This window comes from Castanea sativa, chromosome 1 (assembly GCF_040712315.1).
Source record: "Castanea sativa cultivar Marrone di Chiusa Pesio chromosome 1, ASM4071231v1".
Lineage (NCBI taxonomy): Eukaryota > Viridiplantae > Streptophyta > Magnoliopsida > Fagales > Fagaceae > Castanea > Castanea sativa.
In genome coordinates, this window is record NC_134013.1 from 86,927,708 (window position 1) to 86,953,470 (window position 25,763).

Here is a 25,763-nt window from a genome sequence, read left to right on the forward strand (position 1 = left end):
TCCATGTATTGCATGAAATATTTTGAGAAAATTAATTAGGGACCATAATGGGGTGCTGTCACCCACCAATTTGTCACCACCCCCTTATGGAATTCTGTTGAGGCAAACCCAAAAGTTTCTTTCAATATTATGAAATTAACATTACATAAAAAGAAACATTTCATATAATCCATTTGAAATAATATTTATTTCTCACTCAAGAAAATAAATAATATTTATTTGGTACATATACGTTCGTGATTCCATAAATGTATTTTATTTATTAATTAATATATTAGTAGGAACAACAAAACATGTTGTTACTTTTATTTTACAAAACTACAAAACATTATATTTAAATGACCAGGATCTTATTAGTTCTTGAAAGGGATAAGGATAGTGTTTTTTCCAATTTTTGACTTGAAAAGTTCTTCCAACTCTGTAGAAACATTGAGGGAGGCTTCAACCACCAAAGGAGATAATGCTTGCCATACTGATGCCTTACTAGCTAAATCCTCGAAGGCAGGCCTGCAGAACATTTAAAAGGGGAAGAGAAAGATGTTAAAAAATATTATATTGAATAAAATATTTTGACAAATTTATCCAAAAAAAAAAATTGCCATCCAATTTTAAATTAGTATGATTGGATTAGTTATCTCATTCAATTGGTAGGACAAGGTACACAATGGAAACAGCTAAATTACACTTCAACTCATAAAGTTTGAAGTTATTTTCATTTTGGCCCTTAAGTTTGAGATGATTCATTTTGTTCCACTAATTTGATTTTGTTTTCTAAGTGTTCATTATGTTTATCTTCATTATAATTAATTTGACCTTTAAAAGAGGGGGAACAAAAAGAAGACAATAAATAATGTCATTTTATTGTCATTTAATAGTCATATCAATCATAGAGATGGATAGAAAAAATCATTTTGAAAATTAAATCATAGAGATTAATTAGATCGGTCACATAGATAGATAGAGTGACCATTTTGAAGATGGGATCAAATTTGATGAACTAAAATGAAGAAGAAAATAAAAACCTTAAAATTAAGAAACTAAAATGAAAACAACCCTAAAATTTAAAAGTTTAATTAGTCTATAGAAAATGGTAAAATATAACAAATGCTTACTTCTTAGATGTTGTTATAGAGAAACATTCCAGTCCTTCTCCACCTGCAAGTTTGGCAACCACAAAAAATTTTGGCACGACAAGTAAGTGACCAGGCTTCACTTCAATGTCCAAGACTTGCTTACCATTAATGCCCACAATTTGAATCTGACCAATCCCCTTCACAACATAAATCAATTGAACTGAAGAATCAGTAGTATACGTTGGCGAAAACATTGCATTAGCATCAAGTTTAACGAGTTTGGTGCTCAGCTCAACTTGATCAAGAGAAGGAAACTTGGCTTCTGTCAATGTAGTGACTTGTCCACCATTCTTGACACGAATATCAGGCAATGCAGCTTCAATGTTATAGACCAATTTGTTAGTATAGTTTTGGTTTGGTTTAGGCATAGTTTTTCCTTCTTGTAGCTTAATTATCAGAACCCCAGTTTGGCTTTTTGCGAGCTTATTTGCTTCATCTTTATTCATTTTATAAGCTCTACTAAGGAACTCTGGTGAGAAACCTCCCATGATACCTAGAGCCCCACTTAAAAAGAAGTAGGTGAATTCGCCAGGAATATATGACTTTGAAGTTTCACCTAAGAATACTATAACCAATTCAGAATCTCCATCATTGAACCACCATGAGACTGTTCCCACAGCTAAAGGTATGACATCTCCTTTCTTGAGTTTCAATACCACCTCCTCTGATGTGTTAGGGAATACCATTCCAACGATTCCATCACCGCCTGCACCAGTTAACAGTCAATGATATATATTAGGGAATGGTAAGAAGCTTATGGATTATCAAAAGAAATCATCAAATATTGGCCGGTTGGACGATGAGTTTCGCATAATGTAATTTTCGATAACTTGTTTGTTTCCAACATCTTACCAAATAAGTAATAAATTAACCTCTTTTTTTTTTATACAAAGAAATAGCATTTTAACCTTCAGCCAAACTATTCCCCCCATTTAGGGGGTAGACTTAGGATTTTTTATTTGAGGGCCAAATTTTGGCATTAATATAATAATCACGAATCAAGATAAACCATCACATACATGCATAAATAAACATACATATATATAAATATAAATATTTTGATATTAGAATAGGTCATAATTTATAAATATATTATATATAAAATTAACAACTTTCATATATGTATATTTGTAAAATAAATTTTTAGAGAGAAATTTCTCATCTTTTAAATTCCAATGAGTATGCAAAAACTGTCTAGTTGAATATTAAACATATACAAAAAACAAATTTGAGAAAACAAAAACTATCTTGCCTCCATAACTACTAGACCGATTAACATATTTTATTAGTTTTTAAGAGTATCATTGAATTAACTCAAACATTTGGGGAACTTCTATATATTTTTGTAGCTAAATATTTAAAGTTTATAATAATTATACATTATATATTAGAGTTTTTTAAAATTTGGGGGCCATGGCCCCCAAGCTTTGCCATAGATCTACCCTACACCCATTGTCTATAAAACATTTTGAAAATATATCTCATAGACCGATAATATGGTGGATTGAATCTAAAACTTACAGATTTATGTCATATCTGAAATTAATAAACCTGCCACTCAAGTATTTAGTGAGGATAATGTCTCTACTAAATTATTATAAATTGGTAAGAACATGTCATATTATGAAAACTAACTTGTAACCTCATACATATGCATAAACATACATAAAAGATATATATTAAGATACATAGTATAATTCTTACGTATATAATTTAAATATTATTCTTTCTAAAAAAATATTATTAATAATTTTTCTTATATATATTTTTTAACTCTTTAAAATGTCTTGTAAGAATATTATTGGTAGAAAATGCAAATTGTCCATTTCTTTATAAAAAAATTATTTTAATTAATTCTAATCTCTTTGGTTTTTGTACACAATAACTCACTTGGATAGATATTTATGTTGTGGTTCTACATTTGACTCTAAAATTAAGAAACAAAACACTCTCTAAAAATAAATAATTTATGACACATAGCGCAAAATTAGATTTTAATTGTAGAAGTTAATTAGATTTTCTCTAAGTTTTACCTATTAATAGTGGGTTGCAGTTAACTCAACTAGTAAAATCTTTGATGGTTGTATAAGAGATCTGGGGTTTAATCCTTTCTTACACTAAAAATTGATTGGTATATTGGTCTGATAATAGAGAGCTATTATTAATTAAAAACAAACGCCGTGAAACTCTTTAAAAAAAAAAATCTATTAATATATATATAAATATATAGGTATTGTGGTCCCAATTAATGCCGTATATGTATTGAATTTGAATTGTAATTTCAGCACCACCGCTGATTGGCAGCCATGATTGTCGTATATGTCTTATTTATATATGTATGGGAATGTCAAATGTGACCAACTGCCAGTGTCAATAGACTTTTTGTGAACATTTATCCATATATATTGGATTGACAGCACTGGAAACTGATATATATAAATAAGACAATGTACTGTTATATATATTTAGCCAAAAAAAGACTGAATATCTTATGGTATATATAGACTGAATAAGACAATGTACTATTATATATGGTATATATAGATATAGTACAAACTGAATATCTTATCTTATCTCATCAAAGCCTCACAAAATGAGGGAGGGAGAGATGTCTTAGGAGATAGGATTGAGTTTACACATTATGCGTAAGGAATCACGGTATGGGAATTCTTACATGTTTTGGAATTTTTGGCGGTGAAAGCGGAAAATCACAAAACCATTTTTTTAAGAAAAAAAATTATTAAAATTAGTATAAATTTTATTACAAATAATTAAAAATCAACATGTTAATGAATGTGATTAACATTACTTTAACAATATAATAAACTTTTTTTTATTTTTTGAGAAAAATATAATAAACTAGTTGGTAACTCATATGATACACGAAAAAGGTTAACATAGCATAGATTTTTTTCGTTTTTTTCGTTTTTGTGTTTAAATCTGAAATTCAGTGACTATGATAGTTATTGATAGGTGTTTTTTATGATTGTGTTTATATATATAAACAATATAATTAAATTTTAATTAAATTTTTTTGGAGAATATCGTCGTGCATATATTATAAGACCTCAAAATTTTTTGTAACATAATATTATATGATCAACCATAAGTCAAACGTTTACGATTTTGTATATATATATATATATATATATATATATATATATATATATAATAAATGAAGGAAAATATTAAAGTTACTATCAATTTTATTATAAAAGACTTATAAACTGACATGGCAATTAATATGATTAGTGTTACTGCAACAACTAATAAATATAGAGTAATGCTAGAAATATAAACTTTTTAACAAAAACTTTTACAAACTGTTGATGTGATGAGTAGTTAGTAATAAATGAAAAAGTAATGTTAATGGTGCCCATATAAAAACTAATAAAAAGTTGGCCACATCAATGGTTTATAAAAATGTTGTAAAATATTTTGTAACTATAGCATTACTCAAATTATCTTTATATGATTGATATAATATTAATCTGTAAGATTTATGTAGTAAAATTTGCTAAATCTTAAGCACTACTCATAAATGAATTTTTGAATTAATTTTTTATGATTAATTACGTGTAAAACTTATGTAATAATAATAATAATATATATATAGAAAATTAGAGTAGAGTCATTAGTCCTATAATACAATATTTACGAGTGAGATGTAGATTTGTTATGTATAGACATATTGCACTTACCTCCAAGAACATAACCGACTTTGGAAGAATCTGCATAGTGGGGAAGAGCAAAGCCGCGAGGCTGCAGAACAAGCTTACCAGCACCAACCTTGCCCTCACCAAGTATCGGAAATTCAGAACTTGACCAACAGTAGTATGCTCCACCTTCTCCCTCGAAAACCTTTTGTGCAAACTTGGGTGTCAAGTCTAACTCCATCTTTTTCTTGCACTTTACTTAATTAGTACTACCATTTAAAAAAGAAAAGGAAAAAGAAGAAGCATTTTGATTAGTGTAATGTTTAAGACAGAATATATTGCCTTTAATGAATCAATCAATACAAAATTGGGTTGAGAAGTTAAGATGCTGATCACATAAGTGCATTGACAGTCATTTGAAATTTGAACACAAAACATAAATGTGTTTCCGAGGGTGTTGGTTCTATAGATTTGATTCTTGATTTTTACGTTTTGGAAAAAATTAAATGAAAAAAAAAAAAACTACGTTCACTTGTTTGTTTAAAAAACTTGCTTTTTTAGTTCTGAAAATTAGTTAAATTATAGTTATTATCCTAAACAAATGAGACTTTATTAAATTGAACATAAGTAACTAAACTTTAAATTTTTATTTTTAAAAAGGTATTAACAAACATATAGATACACTAACCTAAATAAAGAAAATAAGTAGCTATCAAGGGAAGCCAAACAGCCATAAGATAAATTTAAGATACAGAGAAAACAAAGAGTTATGAACTTATGATGAGTATCTACAAACATAATTTTCACATTATCTTTGTTTTTTAATAATATTTGTTACCGTCAGAGAAAAATAAAGTACAGAAATCAGATATTTAACAAACATAATTTTATTCATAAAAAAAATAAAAAATAAAAAATTCTGGCAGCAATGAATTTCGTGTACCTCTAAATGTATTTGAGGCTAGAAAGAACACTAGCAAATAGCAATTACCACTATAGCGATAGAACTAAGGAAATATGTACTTTTCTTTTTTCTCTTTTGGAAACAAACTTAAAAGGAAACTATATGATGAGAAAAATGAAGAGGTTGATCACTCCATTTATAGGCAAGTTTGAAATTAATCGAAGGTGGTCTTTGGTTGAGTATAAACACTGGCTCTTTTGTTGGAAGTACAGATGTCATTCATTCCTTAGCTGTTTACTTTTCACGTGGAATTTGTTTTTTGTAAGATAAACACGTATACCGTATACGTGTAACTTGGAGTTGTAGATCAATTTTACTATGTCCTTCACCTTGCCAAATCGTTTTTGTTTAAAAAAACCTCTTTTTTGTTTTTTGATGGTAGGGGTGGCGGACTGAAACTGCTTTTGCGCCTTTGACTGGTCAAACCTCTTTTTTGTTGACAACAGTGATGTTGTCTCTTTAAATTTAGAAATTGTATACGTAAGAAACCATCAAGGCCTGTCCTTACTCTCATCGTCTAGCTAGTGAATCCTAGCCTGTCCTTTTCATGGTTTGAATTAAATAGATTTATTTCATGGTTTTCTTATGAATCCTGATTCCCAAGCCTATCCGTTTCATGTTTTGAATCGAATATAATTATTTCATTGTTTGAGTTAAATATGAAAAATTCTAGCGGTTAAAAAAATGTAACAAAATTTTTATAATATAATTGTTTTAAGTTGTAGTGGACCCATGTATATTATTTTTATTTAATTTTATCTTGATGCATGATGGGCTAATAACTTAGCTTGTTATGATATTTTATATAGAAGAACTAAATTTAAAGATATATCCGCAATTATATTATTTAAAATTTTAAATGATATGACATTCTATACACTAAAAATCTAAGGAAAAAAAAACATTAACTATTAAATAGACTTTCTTCCAGGGAAGACAATATATACCATATCAAAAGTTATTTTGGTTTGATTAGAGAAATTAAACATTTTGGTTTTGATAATACTCGTGTACCATTTAGGGTTTATCGTTAATTTCATATATTTAAATATATAGATAAATAGCTAATATAGATATTTATTTATTTACTTATATGCTCATGAGTTAAAATTTTATATAAATTATTAAAAATATATATAAAATCATAAGTTCACATCTCATTTAATATGTTAATGAATTAACTAAAATGTCAAGTTATTATTAATAATAGACAATTGATGTACTATTATTATAATAATAATAGCACACACTGTATTTATTTTTCCTAAATGTGTCTAAGATTTTACCAATGAATAAAATGTTACTGTTTTGTAAGTATATATATATATATATATATAGGATCCACTAGATTAGCCTATGGAATTATACAATTTGTAATAACCTATTAAAAAGGGAATTTTCAGTCAAATGGCGGGATAGCCTTAATTAAGATTGATTAGGTCATCAGTCAGCTTTATATATAAGGACCTCCCTCCTCCAGTTCAGAGAATTACTACAAGATCTTAGTCTAGCCTTGACTCCGTCCAGGTCGCCGGAAAATCTAGCAAAGAATTAAAAGATCTTGCACAGCAACTGCTTCTCATGTCAGAACAATTAGAGTCAGAAGAAAGGGTTTCTCCTGCCTCCTCAGAAGCCTCTGTCAACCGCAATCCAATTGACCCTTTCTAGGATTCACAAGATCCTTACGATGGCTATAATTTGGATAGTGCACCAGTCACTATTCAGAACAGTTTCAGACAGGCTACTATTCATCTACAGTACCAGTCACTATTGATGAACAATTCTGAAATAAAGCAGCAACATAAGGACAAAAGACAGGTTACTATTCATGAACAGTACTCAGCACAATATTCCAGAAGTACTATTTGCAACCATGAGTTAATTAATTAAAATGAATAAATATTACAATATAAATGTAAATATGTGGGATTTGTGAGGTCAATGGACTCAGGAATAGGTGTTGGGCTAGAGGCCCAATCCGAGGACACTGAATGGTCCGAGGATGTGGGAATATCAACCCAAAAGGCAGTACTAATGGATAAAGAAGCGAGGTCTGATCAAGGTTATCCAAGAAAGTGGTCCGAGGAAGAGTATGTCATCGGCTATGTAAAGCTGAGGTAGGAGAGGGTTGTTTGGCGTCTAAAGACGATATTCTAGGAAATCCTATAAGTAAGGGTAGGCATGGTTGATGTACAAGATAAGAAGAAGGGTTACCACCACATTGAATGCTCTATAGCTAACTCTCTGGCCGCATTAATGAGGAAGTGATGCCTAAGCATCAGGGTTCAGCCTTACATATGCCTCCAAAGCCTTCAAGGATAGGTTAATGAGACAAGTATCTAAATCAGTAATATGATCCATATGTGAAAGATGGGGAGAAGAAGGGGATGATATAAAAAGCAAAGGAAGACATTTAGGGAAGGGGATCTGAAAAATGAAGGAGAAAAAGACTATACACATTAGCATCCATAATTGTAATTTGTCTTTGAAAGAGTGAAATATAATATCCATCATCCTCGGCTTGATTCCGATGACAATTTCTATTACATAAATAATTCAATGTGCATGATGTTGCAATCTAACCCATCATTTTTGTTATTTAACATCTCTAAAACCTAGATTTCAAGCCCACTCTTTATAAATTTCATTGTATTAGGCTTTTTGGGCCTATCCCATTCTTACTTTTGGGTTTGGGTGCAAATTGTGACATCATAAGAGTGAATATGGAAGATAAGGAGCTAGTGAAAATATTTAATTCCACATTGAAAAGGAGAGACACTATTTTATTCTTTATAATTGTGGTGATTAATGAGTAGGAATGGCAACGGGTCGGGTTCAAACCGGGTTTTTGCATACCCGGGCCCGACCCGCGAGCCAAGACCCGGAACCCGGACCCGGCCCGATTATTAATCGGGATTTTTTCTCGGGGCCCATACCCTCCCCACCGAGCCCTACGAGCCCCGCAGGCCCCGTTTATCTTCTTGGGCCTAAATCTAGCCTAACAAAAAAAAAAAAATTTTGAAGCCCATTAAATTTTTTTCCTAGATTCAAGCCCATTCAAACCATTTAGGGAGCTAGGGTTACAAATCTCAAATGCTCAATGATATATATATAAGGGGGGGGGGGGTGTTTAGTAATTTAACATAACCGGGTTTTTATCCGGGGCGGGTTTCGGGTCGAGTTTCGAATTTTTTTTATAAAACCCGGACCCGAGCCGAACTCGCTCCGGGTTTTTTTTGTTAAAAACCCATACCCGACCCTATTCTTTATCGGGCCGGGTAAAATCCGGCCCATTAGGGTCGGGCCGGGCCGGGCCGGGTTTCCACGGGGCGGATCTAAATTGCCATCCCTATTAATGAGCTAATATGAATTAATTCAAATATTGGACTAGATACGTGTGCAAGGGGGAGGTGAAAGGTGGAGGTATCAAAATGACCGGCTTTCACTTTAGCGTCCAAGACTTGCTCACCATTAATGCCCACAATTTGAATCTGACCATTCCCTTTCACATCATAAATCAACTGAGCTGTCTTTTCCAGTGGGTCCCCGTATTTTTAGCAAAACTTTCATTAAAATGGGTCCTACGGCACTATTCACACATTTAAAAATTATTTTACTACAATATTTTCTGTTTTTAGTTTTCAACAAAATAAGCGGTATCTAAACACATCCTAAATTAACGAGCTTCGGGCTTCGATGAACTTGATCAGATCAAAAAAAGGAAACTTGGCTTTTGTCAATATGGTGACTTGTTCACCACTCTTCACACGAATATTAGGCAATGCAGCTTCAATGTTATAGACCAATTTGTTAGGGTAGTTTTCATTTGGTTTAGGCACAGTTTTTCCTTCTTGTAGCTTTAATTATCAAAACCCCAGTTTGGCTTTTTGCGAGCTTATTTGCTCCATCCTTATTCATTTTATAAGCTCTACTAAGGAACTCTAGTGATGAACCTCCCATGATACCTTGAGCTCCACTTAAAAGAAAGTAGGTGAATTCACCAAGAATATGTGACTTTGACATTTCACCCATAAATACCATAACGGATTAAGAACTTTGAAAACCAATAAATCAATAGTGTTATGAATTGAATTTAGAACTTCTAAATCTATGTCACATCCTAAACCGAAATCGATAAACCCACTAGCTAAATATTCCATGGGGATGCTCCTACTAAATTATTATACTCTAGTAGGGCACGTGTCATGAAATGTTGTGGTCCTAGTGGTGTATAATAATTGAAGTAGAATTGCCTTGCCAGCACCCTTATGCTAATTGGCAACCATGAGTTAGTGAGAAACCTCCCATGATACCTTCAGGCCCACTTAAAAGAAAGTAGGTGAATTCACCAGGAATATGTGACTTTGACGTTTCACCCAAAAATACCATAACGAATTAAGAACTATGAAAACCGATAAATTAATAGTGTTATGAATTGAATTTAGAACTTCTAAATCTATGTCACATCCTAAACCAAAATCGATAAACCCACCACCTAAATATTCCATAGGGATGCTCCTCCTAATTTATTATACTCTAGAATATTCCCAAAATCGATAAACAGTGCATATTGCAGTGTTTATGACCTCACAAACTCTTTTTTTTTTTTTTTTTTTTTTAATAAACTCTGTTTGGTTGCAATGAAAGGAAGGAAAGTAAATAATGATGTCAAATTTTTGTTGATTGATTTATTGGTGCTGAATTTAATTCTATTTTCTCTTATTTTTTATGTTTTTGGTTTTTGGCTTAGGAATTGAAATCAAGTCTTATATTGCCTACAATTTTGTCAATTGTTTAAAAATGCTTAAATCCTTGTAATTTGTCTTCAATGGGCTTATTATTAGGTTCCTAATGATGAAAGTTTGAACCTTTATGAGCTATTTAACCAAAACATGAATGTTCAAAACACTAAAAGGCTTTCACAGAAAAATTTTGATAGCATATATTTCCATTTGGAGGTAATTATATAATATTGACTTTAAGTGTTCGTTTGGGATTCACTTATTTTGTTGAAATTGAAAACTTTTTGCTAAAAGCACTGTAGATAAAGGTAAAAGTTAGTTGAAATTGTATAGTGGGATCCACGAATAAAACCAAAAAGCGCAGCTAGACCCATAAATAGTACCAAAAATAAGTTGAATTGTAAAATAAGTTAGCAAAAATAATTCATGCCAAACGCACACTAAACTATCCGGGTCTATTTAGGATCCGTTTATTTTGTTGAAACTGAAAATGTTTTGCTGAAAATATTGCAAATAAAGGTAAAAGTTAGCTAACATAGTACAATGGGACACATGAATAGTACCAAAAAGTACATTGAGGCTCATGAATAGTAGCAAAAATAAGCTGAATAATAAAATAAGCTAACTTTTTAATTTGGAGCCAAACCCACACTCTATTTGGCATGGATTATTTTTATCAACTTATTTTACTATTTGGCTTGTTTTTGCTACTATTCATAGGTCTCACTGTACTTTTTGGTACTATTCATGGATATTGTACTGTTTCAGCTAACTTTTATTTTTATCTACAATACTTTCAACAAAAAAATTTCAATTTCAACAAAATAAGTTTTTCTCAAACAGAAAATACTGCTTGTAGACGTGTTGTTAAAAAGGCATGCTTTTTTTGTGTTGACTAATTCATATCGAGTGTAAAAAGAAACTAAATGGGTAGGACAGATGATCAAATTCTTAATTATACAAAATTTACTTTTTCAGATTTTCAATTGTCCAAGCATTCCCAGGAACTACTATAGATGCCCTGGCATACCCACCAGCATACCCATCTGCATAAACAAGCTTTAAATTGACAACAGTCTCAAATGTTTAATGCTATTGTGCTAGACAAAGACAATAGGGAGCACCAACTAGACAAAAACAAGAAATCCAGGAAAGGGAAAAAAAATTCAAAACATTACACAATAAATTATTTTTAGCAAGGAACAAAAAAGAAAACCCAAGCAAATCATCAAGCTTCATACTCAACGAGAAAACCTAGTCACTAATCAAATCAAACTTGAGACAAAATAAGAGCTTGTTTTTCATTAAAAAAAAAAAGCTGAAAATTTTTGTATCAACATTGTGCTTATCATATATAAGAATTATATCAAAACAATATATGATCATGAGAGATGATGACCCAATTGATAAAGGATGGGCTCAAGGTAAAATTTCTTTAGAAGCTATTAAAGTGTGTCATACCTATACAAAGAGAAACATTCAATTATCAAAATTTTCTATCCCTATGACAATAAATTTTTATCACAAAATTTTGATTGCAAACTTGAAATGCAAAGACTAAGAGGGTGTTTGGGAGAGTAGTTTGAGTTATGTTGTTTGAGTTATGTTGTTTGAGTTATGTTGTTTGAGTGTTTTTGATATATGTATGGATGAAAAAGTGTATAAAAATGTGTGTAATGTTATTTAAAATGTGAAAAAAGTTGCTAGAACTAATCTACCAAACAGGCTATAAATCACTACAGTTTAAACATAATTAAGACCTAAAAGCATAGAATTCAACCAATGTAACTCTAGTGATAAACCTCCCATTTAAATAGGATTTTAGCTATATCACCTGTATCACTGACCAATCATTTATTTAATTTTGCTAGACCATATTTCACATATCCATTTGAAAATATGCAATATTCAAGTTGCAGCAGAAAAAACTACCTAAAAAATTCCTGAAAACAAAAACTAAATAATAATTCCAAGGTGAAATATATATCACTAGCAGTAGAACTAAAATCAAACCCCAACTATCCTGACCCCTCACCTAACTCTTCTCTTACTTAGATGGTAAATTGCAATTTTTTCTTTGTTTTTGCTGATGGGTTTGAGTTGGAAATGCTGGCAGTGGTGATGACGGGTTGAGGGAAAGGCAGAGAGCAAGCGTGGAGGAGGGCAGCTGCGCAGGAGAGAGAGAAATTTGATTTTTTTTTTTTTATGAAGGTGGTGTTTGGGATAACTTATATTAGGCTTTTTATTTTATATACTATTTAACTTATTTTTGCTACTATTCATTGGTCCATTACATTTTTAGTATTATTTATAGGTCTTATTGTACTACTTCAACTAACTTTTAATTTTTTTCTACAGAATTTTCAACCAATTTTTTTTAATTTCAAGTAAATAAGTTGTTTTTAAATGAAAAGTTGAGATTTGTGCTATTCCACACCTCTCAATCCAAAATTGAAGATGCTAGAACAGTACTTCTGAAAGATGCCTAACAAGAATGGATTGATGGATAGATCTGCACAGTATGGCTAAAAGCAGTATGCACTTTGTCTTCCTCTTAGAGCAATTGCATCAGTTGGTGTATAAGTGTGTATAATAAAAGAAATGCTCAAATTTACACATTTTTTTTTATCAAAAACAGCCCACATCAGCTCGTGCATAACTGTCTATATTTTACATTTTCGTTCAAATTGCTACAGTACCGTGTAAATTTACACGGGTACTGTAGCATGTGTATTTGATTTTTTTTTTTTATAGTTTTTTCTCTCTCCTCCCTACTGACTCTCACCTCCCTCCCTCTCTCTCTCTCTCTCTTAGACACATCACAACTCTCTCTTTCTCTCATCTCATCCATTTTTCTTCCTCTAGCCACCAATTGCCATCGCCGCCGATAAGAACTAGGTCAAGCAAGCCGAGTCGCCGGACGACCATCGCGAGGAGGTGGCGGTGCTGCGAGGCGTCGATCTTGCTCCGATTCGTTGGTTGTTTTTTTTTTTTTTTTTTCTAGTTTTTGGTTGACTGTGGGTGTCGGTTGGTGGGTTTTGATTATCTTGCCGCCGATTGGGTGGGCAATGAATGGGTTTGGGTGTGGGTGAGGCTCGACGGATCGGTGGGTGTGGTTTGTTGAAGGATGGGTGTGGGTGTGGCTCGGTGGGTGTGGTTTGTTGAAGGATTTTGTTGAAGGGTGGCTGGCTGGGTGTGTAGCTCGACAGAGAAGACGCAGTAAAGAAGCAGTGAGGGAGATGGAGAAGACGCAGTGAGGGAGGGAAAGTGGGTCGACAGAGAAGACGTAGTGAGGCTCGACGGAGAAGACGCAGTGAGGCTCGACAGAGAAGACGCAGTGAGGGAGGGAAAGAAATAATAAAAAATGTAAAAAAATGAATATTTTATTGAATAAATGTGTAGAATAGATAAACTGATGTGGGTGTTTTGTAAAAGTGGAGGTGTAAAATAGAAAAAGTAGGTTTTTTCATGTAAAATAGACAAAAATTTTGAACGAGCTGATATGGTTGCTCTTATCATTGTAACTTGAACTATAAAATCGTCAATTCCTTGATAATTTTGAACTTGAAGAAGCAAACAGGAGCCGAAGTGTGACCAAATTCTACGCATAGCCGCTTCTCAAAAAAAAAAAAAAAATCTATGCACAGCAATTACTTTGTGGATAAATTTCGTTTAAAAACTTAGTGATAGCTGGCTGCCACTCTCATTTTTAAAAAATAACATTATTATATATTTTAACATTCGTTATTTTTTTTGTTCTTGACCCATGTCAAATTTTTTTCATTATATAGGAAGTTATTTACTATTAATTTGAAGTTACAAAAACTTAAAAATTAAATATTTAATTGATAATATAACTATCTCATGAGAAATTCTATATCTACAATATTTTCACAACAAATTTTAAATGACAGATTGCTACTAGTTGTTATTGGTGGGCAAAAAAATAACTTTATTGGAAGTTATTTACTATTAATTTGAAGTTACAAAAACTTAAAATGTAAATATTTAATTGATAATATAACTATCTCATGAGAAATTCTATATCTACAACATTTGTACAATAAATTTTAAATGACAGATTTCTACTGGTTGTAAATGGTGGGCAAAAAAATAACTTTAGTGATGGGTTCAAATTAAAACCAATAACAACTTATTTATGCATATTATTCTAACCAAAAAAATTATGCATTCACTTCTTAAATTTCAATAGATAACATAACTTTTGGCAATACAATTTCTTTATTTTCTATTTTTTTAGGATACAAAGAATTTGAAATATTTGGCTTCCTTTCCACTAGGATGAGGATTTGTTCTACCATCTGAAAGTGATACCAAATTTTTTTTTTTTTGGTACAGCTGAGATTTAAATTTAAATTCTTTTTTTTACAATAAGAAATTTTACCAGTTAAGCGGATTAGCAACCACTTTTTTTAATAATAATTTGGTAACGTTATTTATATTTTTTGAAAATACGTGCAGGTGAAAAAGTGTGTGAAAATACATATAATGTTATTTAAAAATTGAAAACATGTGTTTAAACACATGTACCAGACAAGCCCATATGACACAATTTAAATATAACTTGTCCTCTCTAAAATTACTGGTGGACAAGTGGTGAAACACGTGTAAAAGGAATCAAAAGAGAAAAGAATTGGAATGCCATATTTAGATCCCACTGTCAAAAAGAGGTGTAATCACCTTTCACATGCGAATGGTACTCACAAGTGCGGAGTTTACTTCCATGCAAGGATGGATACATGGTTTTAAACTAGCAAAGCTAGAGTATAAAGAAAAAAAAAAATTTAATAGGCATCTATATAGTACTAAAAAATTATAAATACACCAAATCTTTATTTCTAAATATATTAATTAAGATGCAATCATCTACTAGCAAAGGTAAAAAGAAAAATAAAATAAAGTTTTTTTTTAGGATTTTTATTTATTTATTAAAGTTAGAGCATTCATAGTAGTAGTGCTAAAAATTTTAATTTTTAGTACCTCAAAAAATTATTTTATCTATTTTACCATCTCATTTTACATTACACCTAATATTAAATGTTCTTTATTTTTTATCACTTTATTTAAAATAATATAAACAACTCATTAAAATAATATAGAAGAGAGGGAATTTGAGTTTTTTAATTGAAGAAAAAGATATAATATTAATAAAATATTGTATTTTATTCTTAACAACTTATTATAGTCAACTGGTATTTGTACTACTTTATTGTAGTTGCAAAAAATTTAGCTTTAGCTTATTCAATAACGCATGATTTTTTTTGTTCTTTGTTGCTAAAATAGTTTTTTTTGCTAAAATATAATTACTATTGTGAATACTTTTATTTTTTTTTTATTATTAAGATTTTAGGTTGGATAATTGCTATTTGAATTAGGCTAACTAGACTAATGGTGGAAAATGACCTCAATTACAAAATTAAAATATAAAATGACTAAAAAAAATATGGACCCGGGCCGGGCCCCTTGGGCCCCGCCTGAGTCCGACCTTGTTTCGTATGAGAGAATCGATACTGGTATGCATGTACTACCACTTCCAAAAGGCGAGCCAGTGACTGCTGCCTCAACGAAGGACAAGTTGCGTCTTCTGTCTTATCTATAAAATGTAGCGCTTAGCAATAGCCACTTCATTATATTGCGCATCATTCTCTCAATGCAGTGCATACTTGCTACTGTTCTCTTCTCCTGAAATAAAGGTATGGAATTCTTATGCTGCCACCACTTTCTCCTGTGGAAATTATTCTCAAATTTATAGCTCTCTATTTATGGATAGGAGCACATATATATATTCAAGTATTATTGAGTTTCCTCCATTAGTAACACATACACGGTCTTTATTTATGGGTAGGAGCAAATCTTCACGTACTTTGAGTTCCATTAGCATTTAGCAATACACATACTCTTTTTTTATGGATAGGTAGTAGTGCACATCTTAACGTACTTTGAGTTCCATTAGCAACACACACACACAGTCTTTATTCATGGATAGGAGCACATCTTTGAGTACTTTGACTTTGAGTTCCATTAGCAACAAACACTCAGAGCCGTAGATAATCGTTAGCATCCTGTAATGTGTCTTTTTTTTAATGGGAGAAGAAGGATAATAATTGAACCTTATGTCCTTATGGATGTATTTCGTTGCAATACTAGAAAGTGTCAGCTGAATTTCAAAATTCTTGTCCATTTTAATATCCCTTGAGGCTTTACAAAATGATATTTCTCCAAAATATTGATGAAAGGCACACGCTCATTTGTAGTTTGTATAAACGCTGTAGATATGTATATGTCTAACTCTTCAATTATGGACAAAGTGACACATCTTCATCATGGTGTGTGTGTATATATATATATATAACTGAATAAGTTCATGTTTAAATTTCATAATGAACAGTTACTTTTAAAAAAATAAATAAATTCCTAAAATTTGGATGAAATGATATATAAATATATAGCGAGATTAAAAAAAAAAAAAACAGAAATATTTTGTTAAAGAAGTCGCAATGTGAGAGGGAATAGATGTTTTTGTAACATTTATACAACTCTCGAGGGACCAAGTCATTTCAATTACGATTTGAGGTAGTGTAATTTGGTGAATCTCAAAAGATTGGTATAATTTTTTTTTATTTCAAAAAGATCATAAACATAAAACAATCTAACGATTTTTTTTTTCCTCTTTTTTATTACAAAATTTGAAAATATCTCTCAAAATTTATCGTCCCATATGTTTTTATTTAAATTAATCAATGTAAGGGCACTCAGTTCGTTTTCTTTTTCCTTCTCAAAAAAAAAAAGTTTGTTTTTTTTTTTTAAATATTATTCAATAATCCATACAATGCCTAGAAAATTTTAAAATATAATATGGTTTTGTTTTTCTTTCTTTTATTTTTTATTATTTTAAATATGAAAATTTGATTTTATGAAAAAAATTATGATAATTATTAATAGTAACTGTAATTGTGAATGTATTTTGTATATGAAAATATACATTCTAGCATAGTAGCATTAGACATTGAATTCTTACGATTGAGTTTGTAACTTTGAATATAGAACCATATATTTTATTATTTAAAGAAAATATGTTATGTAGAGATTCTAATAAAGGGTTTAAATATAAAATAAATTTTAAATTCAATTAAAAAATACATCAAATTCATGATGTGTAAAACTGTGAGACCTCAAAATTTATGTGATATAATAGTATGAGGCCAATTAAAAATAAAACCACTTCATTTTTATATATACTAACTTGTAACCTTATGCATATATATGGATAAATTTTAAAAATATACATTAAGATGTATAGTATAATTTTTACATATATAATTTAAATATTATTGATAGTCATTGTTATATATATTTTTAACTTATTAAAAAGTATTGTAAGAATATTATTAGGTAGAAAATGTAAATTGTCTGTTTTTTTTTTAAAAATTTAATTTTTTTTTTGTATTCATTAATTTTAGACTCTTTGGTTTTTGTATGCAACAACTCACTTGGATGGATATTTATGATGTAGTTTCACATTTGACTCTAAAATTAAGAAATAAAACTCTTTTTAAAAATAAATAATTTAGAATACATGGTGCAAAATTAGATTCAATTGTAAAATTTAATTAGATTTTCTCTAAATTTTGCTTATTAATATATATATATATATATATATATATATATATATATAGATTATAGATTATAGATTATTTCAATATTTAACAAGTAAAAAATCAATAATCAAGCCCATCTACCAAGTGCTTACTATTGGAATTAGTTAGGTTAGAAGAGTACTAATTAAGTTTTGACTTTGAAAGGTAGCTAGTTAAGGTATTTCTTCTCGATTTGCTTACTATTGGAATCAAGGTCAGAGGGGAAAAATTGAGTATACTCTCTCTTTACATTAATACTATATATATATATAGTACTAACTAAGTTTTGACTTTGAAAGGTAGCTAGTTAAGGTATTTCTTCTCGATTTGCTTACTATTGGAATCAAGGTCAGAGGGGAAGGATTGATGGTCTGTTTGGATAGAACTTATTGCTGAAAACTGAAAATTGAAAACTAAAAACACTGTAGTAAAATAATTTTTAAATATGTAAAAAGTACTGTTCATTGGCCTAAAATCACTGTTCATGGCCAATGAATAGTGATAGACGCGCTTGAAAAAAAAAAAAAAAAAAAAAGACCAGACGTGGACGTGGATGCGCAAACACGCAATCCAAACGTCCTCTGAGTATACTCTCTCTTTACAGTAATACTAGATATATACTTAATTAGTTCTATATATATATAGATTTTAGATTATTTCAATATTTAACAAGTAAAAAATCAATAATCAAGCCCATCTACCAAGTGCTTACTATTGGAATTAGTTAGGTTAGAAGAGTACTAATTAAGTTTTGACTTTGAAAGGTAGCTACTTAAGGTATGTCTTCTCGATTTGGTTACTATTGGAATCAAGGTCGAAGGGGGAAAATTGAGTATACTCTCTTTTTACATTAATCCTAACGAACCTGCTTGGTTTTTTTTGTGGCATTAATTGAAGTGCAAACAAAGATGGAGTTTGACTTGACACCAAAGTTTGCCCAAAAGTTATTCGAGGGAGATGGTGGATCATACTATAGTTGGTCAACTTCCGAATTCCCTTTACTTCGTGAGACCAAGGTCGGTGCTGGCAAGCTTGTTCTGCAGCCACGCGGCTTTGCTCTTCCCCACTATGCCGATTCTTCCAAAATTGGTTATGTTCTTCAAGGTTAGTAAATATCTATGCATTTTAAATTTTTGTTAAACATATGACATTGATCATCATGTTTTATTATTAGAGCAAAACAGAAACAAGTACTGATTAAAAAGAAAAGGTCAATAAGTATTTTTTTTGATGTAGGCAAGATTTAAATCCAATCCCTTATTCGAAGAAGGGAAACTTGTATTATATATCATTTTTTGTATTATATACCATTTAAATTAATTGGAAACCACAACAGATCTATATCTCTCTTCTTTTTAAATTTGTATACTTTAGACTAAATAATGAGATCAATGATAACAAAAATATTAACATAAGAATGAGACCAATCTTATCACAAAAAAAGAAAAAGAAAAAGAGTTTGGTTTACCTCAAATACTTTTTTAAAATGAATTTCCTTTTGTTTTAATGAGAGATCGTCACATCACCCACTAATTAAATAAAATGTGAGGATTAAAACCTACTATCACTTGTTATTATATATTTAAAACAAAATGACATGTCCTGTTAAAAAAGTACTGAAGGTAAGTAAAAAAAAAATGAGACCAATGACTTATTGCGAATTTAAATTGTTGTAAACCTTTTCTACCTTAAAAAGTGGTGGGCCTCTAAGGTTTAACCCTTAAGAATAATGCTAGAAATACAAATTATTTTACAAAATAATTTACAAAGTGCTTATGTGATAAGTGATTATTCGTAAATGAAAATGTAATATTAATGGTGGGTCTAAATAAAAACCAATAAGAGGTTGACTACATCAATATTTTTATAAAAATATTGTAAAATATATAGTTTGTGGCTTTAACCCTTAATGACAGTTTTTATGTTTGCATTAGAGGGAAATTAATTAATGTTAATATCAATAAGGAAAAGGATCCTTATCATATGTCCATATTTAGTAAAATATTATATTGTATATTACACGGACATCATATCCTTTTTTAAATTCCCATTTATTGTATGAAATTTTTTTTCTAAAAAATACATATTTTCTAAATTAAATTTATAAAACACATATTCAACGTTATTTGTATTATACTTTGTACAAAAATACTTCAATTTGCTTATAAAAAAAAAAGACTTCAATTTGTCTTCCCTTCGATACTTTTATCAACAAAATAATTTTTTATTCTATTATAAGTTGTGCCATTATATATGACAATGAAATAAATTATCAAAATTAGTATTTTTAATTCTATTTTTTAATATTTTTATTAAACATCAACAATACTTTCATATTAATATTTAGCAAAAAAAAACATTTTTGTGTTTTATTATAGTCTTGAATTTTTTTCATCTAATAAGATTTTCTATAATTTGAATGATTATATCTTATATATAATATGTCTGTATGTATAGTAGATTTTAAATAAAAATAAAATTATTTTAAATTATGATACTATGAGATTATTTTTGGATTCCATCCATCAAACCTACAATGAATTAAAGAAAAGACCTAATACTACTAGCTTACAATTGGGGAGGAGATTTAAACCAAATTCTCCTCCATGATGCTGTAATAATGATTAAATAATTAAATTCATAATTTCCTATAAACTTAATCTTTTGAAATAATTAATAATTTATCATGGTTTAAATTTCCAATTTTCCACATGTTAAGTTTTTAATTAGACAACAAGTAGTTTATGGCCCAATAGTTAAATTTATATTATTTCTTTGGATAATCCATGAGCTATTATACCATTCTATATACATAACAAGGCTGTCATATTTGTGAACAAAAATCTTATTAACTTTTAAGTAGTGCAGGTAGTGATGGAGTAGTTGGAATGGTATTACCTAACACAGCAGAGGAGGTGGTATTGAAACTTAAGAAAGGAGATGTTGTACCAGTAGTACTGGGATCAGTGTCATGGTGGTTCAATGATGGAGGTTCTGAACTGGTTATAGTATTCTTGGGTGAAACTTCCAAGTCTTACATTCCAGGAGAATTCACCTACTTCATATTAGGTGGGGCTCAAAGTATCATGGGAGGTTTCTCACCTGAGTTCATTAGCAGAGCTTATAATGTGAACAAAGATGATGCAAATAAGCTCGCAAAAAGCCAAACTGGGTTCCTGATAATTAAGCTTCAAGATGGAAAAAGATTGGCTAAGCCCAACAAAGACAATACCAACAAATTGGTGTACAACATCAATGCTGCAGTACCTGATATTGATGTCAAGAATGGGGGACTAGTCACTTCGTTGACTGACGCCAAGTTTCCTTTCCTTGGACAAGTTGAGCTGAGTGCCAAACTTGTTAAACTTGATGCTAAAGCCATGTCTTCACCAATTTATGCTACTGATTCTTCAGTTCAACTAATTTATGTAGTGAAAGGAACTTGTCAGATTCAAATTGTGGGCATTAATGGTAAGCAAGTCTTGGACACGGAATTAAAGCCTGGTCACTTGCTTGTGGTGCCAAAATTTTTTGTTGATGCCAAAGTTGCAGGCGGCGATGGACTGGAGTATTTCTCTATAATAACAACTAGCAAGTAAGCATCAGTTTTATTTTTCTCTACCTAAGCTTGAATATCTCATACTGGAGAATTCTATGTCAGACACAACTTTTTAATTTTTTAAAATTTTGGTATGTACTGTACTTGCATTACCTTAACTGTTGATACATATCCAACTGTTACCTTATCTAATATATATTTTATAATAATAAATAAACGGTTAAGATTGAGTCTGTTCGGATAGAACTTATTGTTGAAAACTGAAAACTGAAAACACTGTAGCAAAATAATTTTTAAATGTGTAAAACGTACTGTTCACGCAAAAATCACTGTTCATTGGCCTAAAATCACTGTTCATGGCCAATGAACAGTGACAGACACGCCGAAAAAAAAAAAAAAAAAAAAAAAAAAAAAGGAAGCCAGACGTGGACGCTGGACGTGAAAGCTGAATCCAAACACATTCTAGATAGATATAGTACATACAAAAAAAAAAGTATTTACAATAATATAATCCGTTTAGAAATATAATTATTGTTTGTTTAATAATACTTATTCACGCTTTCAAAAAAAAAAAAAAACTTATTCACATAAAAAGTTAATTAACATTTATTTTTTTGCTTTATATATATATATATATATATATATATATATATATATATATTCTTTTCTTTTTTTCTTTGCAGGCCTGCCCTTGAAGATTTAGCTAGCAAGGAATCAACATGGGGAGCATTATCTCTTGGGGTGGTAGAAGCTTCCCTCAATGTTTCCGCAGAGTTTGGGGAACTTTTCAAGTCAAATATTGGAAAGAACAAAATCCTCATCCCTCCAGAGGATTAATCAGCTCGTAAGTCAAGCATAATGTTGTGTGGTTAATTATATAAAATAAAATATGTATCTATATAAAATTGTAAGGAATAAACTGTATTCTCTACATTGGAAGAAGCAGCTGTACAATCTTTTTGTTGGTGTGAGAAGCAGCTGTATAAGCACTTATACTTTGAGTACTTGCAGGCATTTAGTCCAATTTCATTAAAAAATTGCCATAAAAAATATTCTTCTTACATGAAAAAATCTATAAAATTAATATAAATTTTTTATGTGAGAATTATTTTTCAAAAAATATATTTTTTTCATTAGTTAATTGCATACTTACGGTAGCATCTTTCTATCACTTCTTCTTTATCATTAAACCAAAACACCAATTGGTTTTGGTGTATGTTGAGTTTGAACCCTAGATATTTTATTTGATGACAAAAAACTTTACGAGTTAAGCTAATTGAAACTCACACTACATCTAGCAAAACCTAAGGAAAAAATGTGAGAAAACTTAAATTATCGAATTAATACATCAAAAAAGTGATAACAACTAGATTAAGAGGGCTTACCAATCCATGTGGGCTACCTCTCCATTTTTCAACCCTGTCTATACAGATGCTTGCCTGCTCAACTCTGATTACTGTAAAGATGATTATACTCCAGATGATTTTCTCAGTAATTTAGTGTGAAGTCTATCATATGCTCAGATTTCTCTACTTTCTTTTGCTATCCTGCAGTTTTATTCTAGTTGAGTTTCTTAGACAGACTTATTCCAAAAAATAAAAACCTTGGTCATGATCTGAGACAGGTAAAGACAACTTTTTAGTCAATAATTTGATTAACAGTAAATTTTTTTTAGGTGAAAACAAATTATACTGTACATTGCATAACATTACTTCCTTTCCACCTTCACTTTTGTTTCTAGTTGTTCAGAATTTTGATTTACTGCTAAATATCTCAAATGATTCATTTGGATGTAATATTTGGGAAAAAATGCTCTGATTTCAATTTTCAGTTTAAATAGTTTAAGTATATTATGAAATTTACATGTTCTACGTGTGAAAATTATGGATGATTTTTTTTTTGGAAAAAATCGTTGATTATTTTTTTTAATAAAAATCATGTATAAGTTTAAATCTTTTTAACAAGTGAATATAAATGATTAGTCGTTTGACATTATTTTCAATTTATAATAAAACTTTTTTAAATATTTAATTTGTTGGAACAAAATCCTCAAAAGTCAAATACAACATGAGTGCATAGAAATCATATATAATAATTTGTATTAGTAGTTTTACTTCAAATCACTTGATTTAAATCCTTAAATACATAAGCAACTTAAAAGGTGTTTGTGTTATTATAAAAAGATATATATATATATATATATATATATATATATATATATATATATATATATTTATGTGGCCAATCACCTAGATTTCACTTCTAGTTCTGTTTTTATTTTTGAAAATAAGACTCATGGATCAACCTTTTAAGGTTCCCAAAGGGCAAAGTGGTTGGCTCTCCATGTTGGCAGGAACCCTTCCATCCATGAAATGGGGTAAATTAGTTGTAATTTGTCGAACCGTGAGCTGTGCCTTTCCACCTCAAAACCAATTGGTAATAAGGAAGACACACTCAAATCTTTTATGACATTCGACATCACACCATACAAGCTTGCTTTTAGAGCGGTTATAGAGAGTCAAATTGTAGCCCCCAACATAATCCATGTCACGAAAGCATTCAACAATAGTGAAGATAATGGGAAAATTATTGTGTACTTCCGGATTACCATAAATGCCTACTCCCTCCTTTTACATGAATGGTGGATCCCACTAATTAAATTTATGGTGAGACCTATCATTTATGTGAGAAAATGAAGTACGCATTTATGGTACTTCGGGAGTACCTAATAATTTTCCAAGATAAGGTAGTTTTACTGAGGTGAATGAAATGGTCATCTTGACTTTCATGCTGAGTATTATAAATGAATAGATTACTTGACACTTAATTTAGACTATAATTAAAAGCTAATTTAAATTCAATTTAGATTCTGATTGTGCTTAGACTTTAATATAGGATGACTTACATATTTAGTCACTATCTTTTATACCATATTTCAATTTGAACCATAACCTTTCAATTATGTCAATATGGTCCCTAACATTTCAGTGTCATGTCAATTTAGTTCATGCCGTTATCTTTTGGATGAAAATTGCTGATATGGTAAACGGCCAAAATAAAAATTTGTTTACTGCAACATCAATGAAAACTAATTTTTTATTTTAGTCATTAATCACGTTAGCAATTTTTATCTAAGAGATTGAAAGCTCGAATTTGTGTTAAAAACACAAGAGCTGTTTAGACCCCAAATTAAAAAATATGGCTCGGTTGATTTTACTCTAACTTATCTAAGTGCGGAAACAAGAGTAAATGCGAGCGAACAAATAATAGAACTACTCTAAGTCATATTCAACAAATCACAACAGTAGAATGAAAGCTAAAAGAGTAGGGAAGAGAGATGCAAATACAAGATAACACACCGATGTGTTATCGAAGAGGAAACCAAAAAAATTGACGAAAGACTTTATTCCACTGCCCTCCAAGCGGTAAATCGATCCACTAGAGAATAAAGTTGGAGTACACGAATAATAAAAGACCCTTCAAGCCTAGTCTACTCAATAGTCAATATACTGGAGCCCTCCAAGCTCCTGCTACCAAGGGACTTCACGGAGTCATGTCTTCTTTAGCTTTCCAGATCCCGCAATACGCCTAATTGCATCCGCCAAGCCTCACCGGCTTCTTTTAGCAAATTCCCAAAGCTTCCCAAGCTCCAAAACACTCTCTACACTCTGAAAAGATGTGGCTTGTGTTAGGGTACAAATCCCCTCTCAAGATATGACAATGAGAGAGGGAATGAGAAGAGGCTAGGATAATTTCTCACTAAAGATTAGTAAATCTCTCTCTCTAAAAGATGGGTGTGTGCGTTGTAGAAAACCTATCTAGGATTTTTCTCTCTAAATTGGCCTCCTTACACATTTGTGGGTAATGAGGGTATATATAATGTGGGTGAAGGGTAAGAAATTATTACTTAGAAAATCCTCCAGGCAAAGAGTTTTGTGGGTATCTCGCGGGAAAGCCTTACCTGCGAGACACCCGCAAAATCATCCAGGCTAGCTCGACTCTTCAGCTTCCAGCATGTGCTTCTCATTTGCCCTTTTCATGGGATACTCTT

General features: G+C 30.6%; 2 protein-coding genes across 2 annotated transcripts; one reads left to right on the forward strand and one right to left on the reverse strand.

The window, feature by feature from the left end:
• Positions 1-158: 158 nt before the first annotated feature.
• Positions 159-5,868, reverse strand: LOC142622940 (glutelin type-A 3-like). The gene is made up of 4 exons (XM_075796510.1): positions 5,733-5,868; positions 4,835-5,058; positions 1,113-1,839; positions 159-507 (listed from the first exon to the last, which is right to left on the reverse strand). The coding sequence occupies exons 2-4, from the start codon at positions 5,028-5,030 to the stop codon at positions 354-356; spliced, it is 1,077 nt and encodes a 358-aa protein (XP_075652625.1). The 5' UTR covers positions 5,031-5,058; positions 5,733-5,868; the 3' UTR covers positions 159-353.
• Positions 5,869-18,970: 13,102 nt separating this feature from the next.
• LOC142622255 (glutelin type-B 2-like) lies at positions 18,971-22,716 on the forward strand. Its single transcript, XM_075795702.1, has 3 exons — positions 18,971-19,257; positions 21,022-21,748; positions 22,396-22,716. Exons 1-3 carry the CDS (start codon positions 19,062-19,064, stop codon positions 22,547-22,549), a joined length of 1,077 nt encoding a protein of 358 aa, XP_075651817.1. The 5' UTR covers positions 18,971-19,061; the 3' UTR covers positions 22,550-22,716.
• Positions 22,717-25,763: the final 3,047 nt, after the last annotated feature.

Coding starts and splice junctions, on each gene's coding strand:
- LOC142622255 (XM_075795702.1), top strand. CDS start 19,062: ATGGAGTTTGACTTGACACCAAAGTTTGCCCAAAAGTTATTCGAGGGA. Junction 19,258..21,021: donor AATTGGTTATGTTCTTCAAG/GTTAGTAAATAT, acceptor TAAGTAGTGCAG/GTAGTGATGGAGTAGTTGGA. Junction 21,749..22,395: donor TCTATAATAACAACTAGCAA/GTAAGCATCAGT, acceptor TTTTCTTTGCAG/GCCTGCCCTTGAAGATTTAG.
- LOC142622940 (XM_075796510.1), bottom strand. CDS start 5,030: ATGGAGTTAGACTTGACACCCAAGTTTGCACAAAAGGTTTTCGAGGGA. Junction 1,840..4,834: donor AGTCGGTTATGTTCTTGGAG/GTAAGTGCAATA, acceptor TAACTGGTGCAG/GCGGTGATGGAATCGTTGGA. Junction 508..1,112: donor TCTATAACAACATCTAAGAA/GTAAGCATTTGT, acceptor AATGTTCTGCAG/GCCTGCCTTCGAGGATTTAG.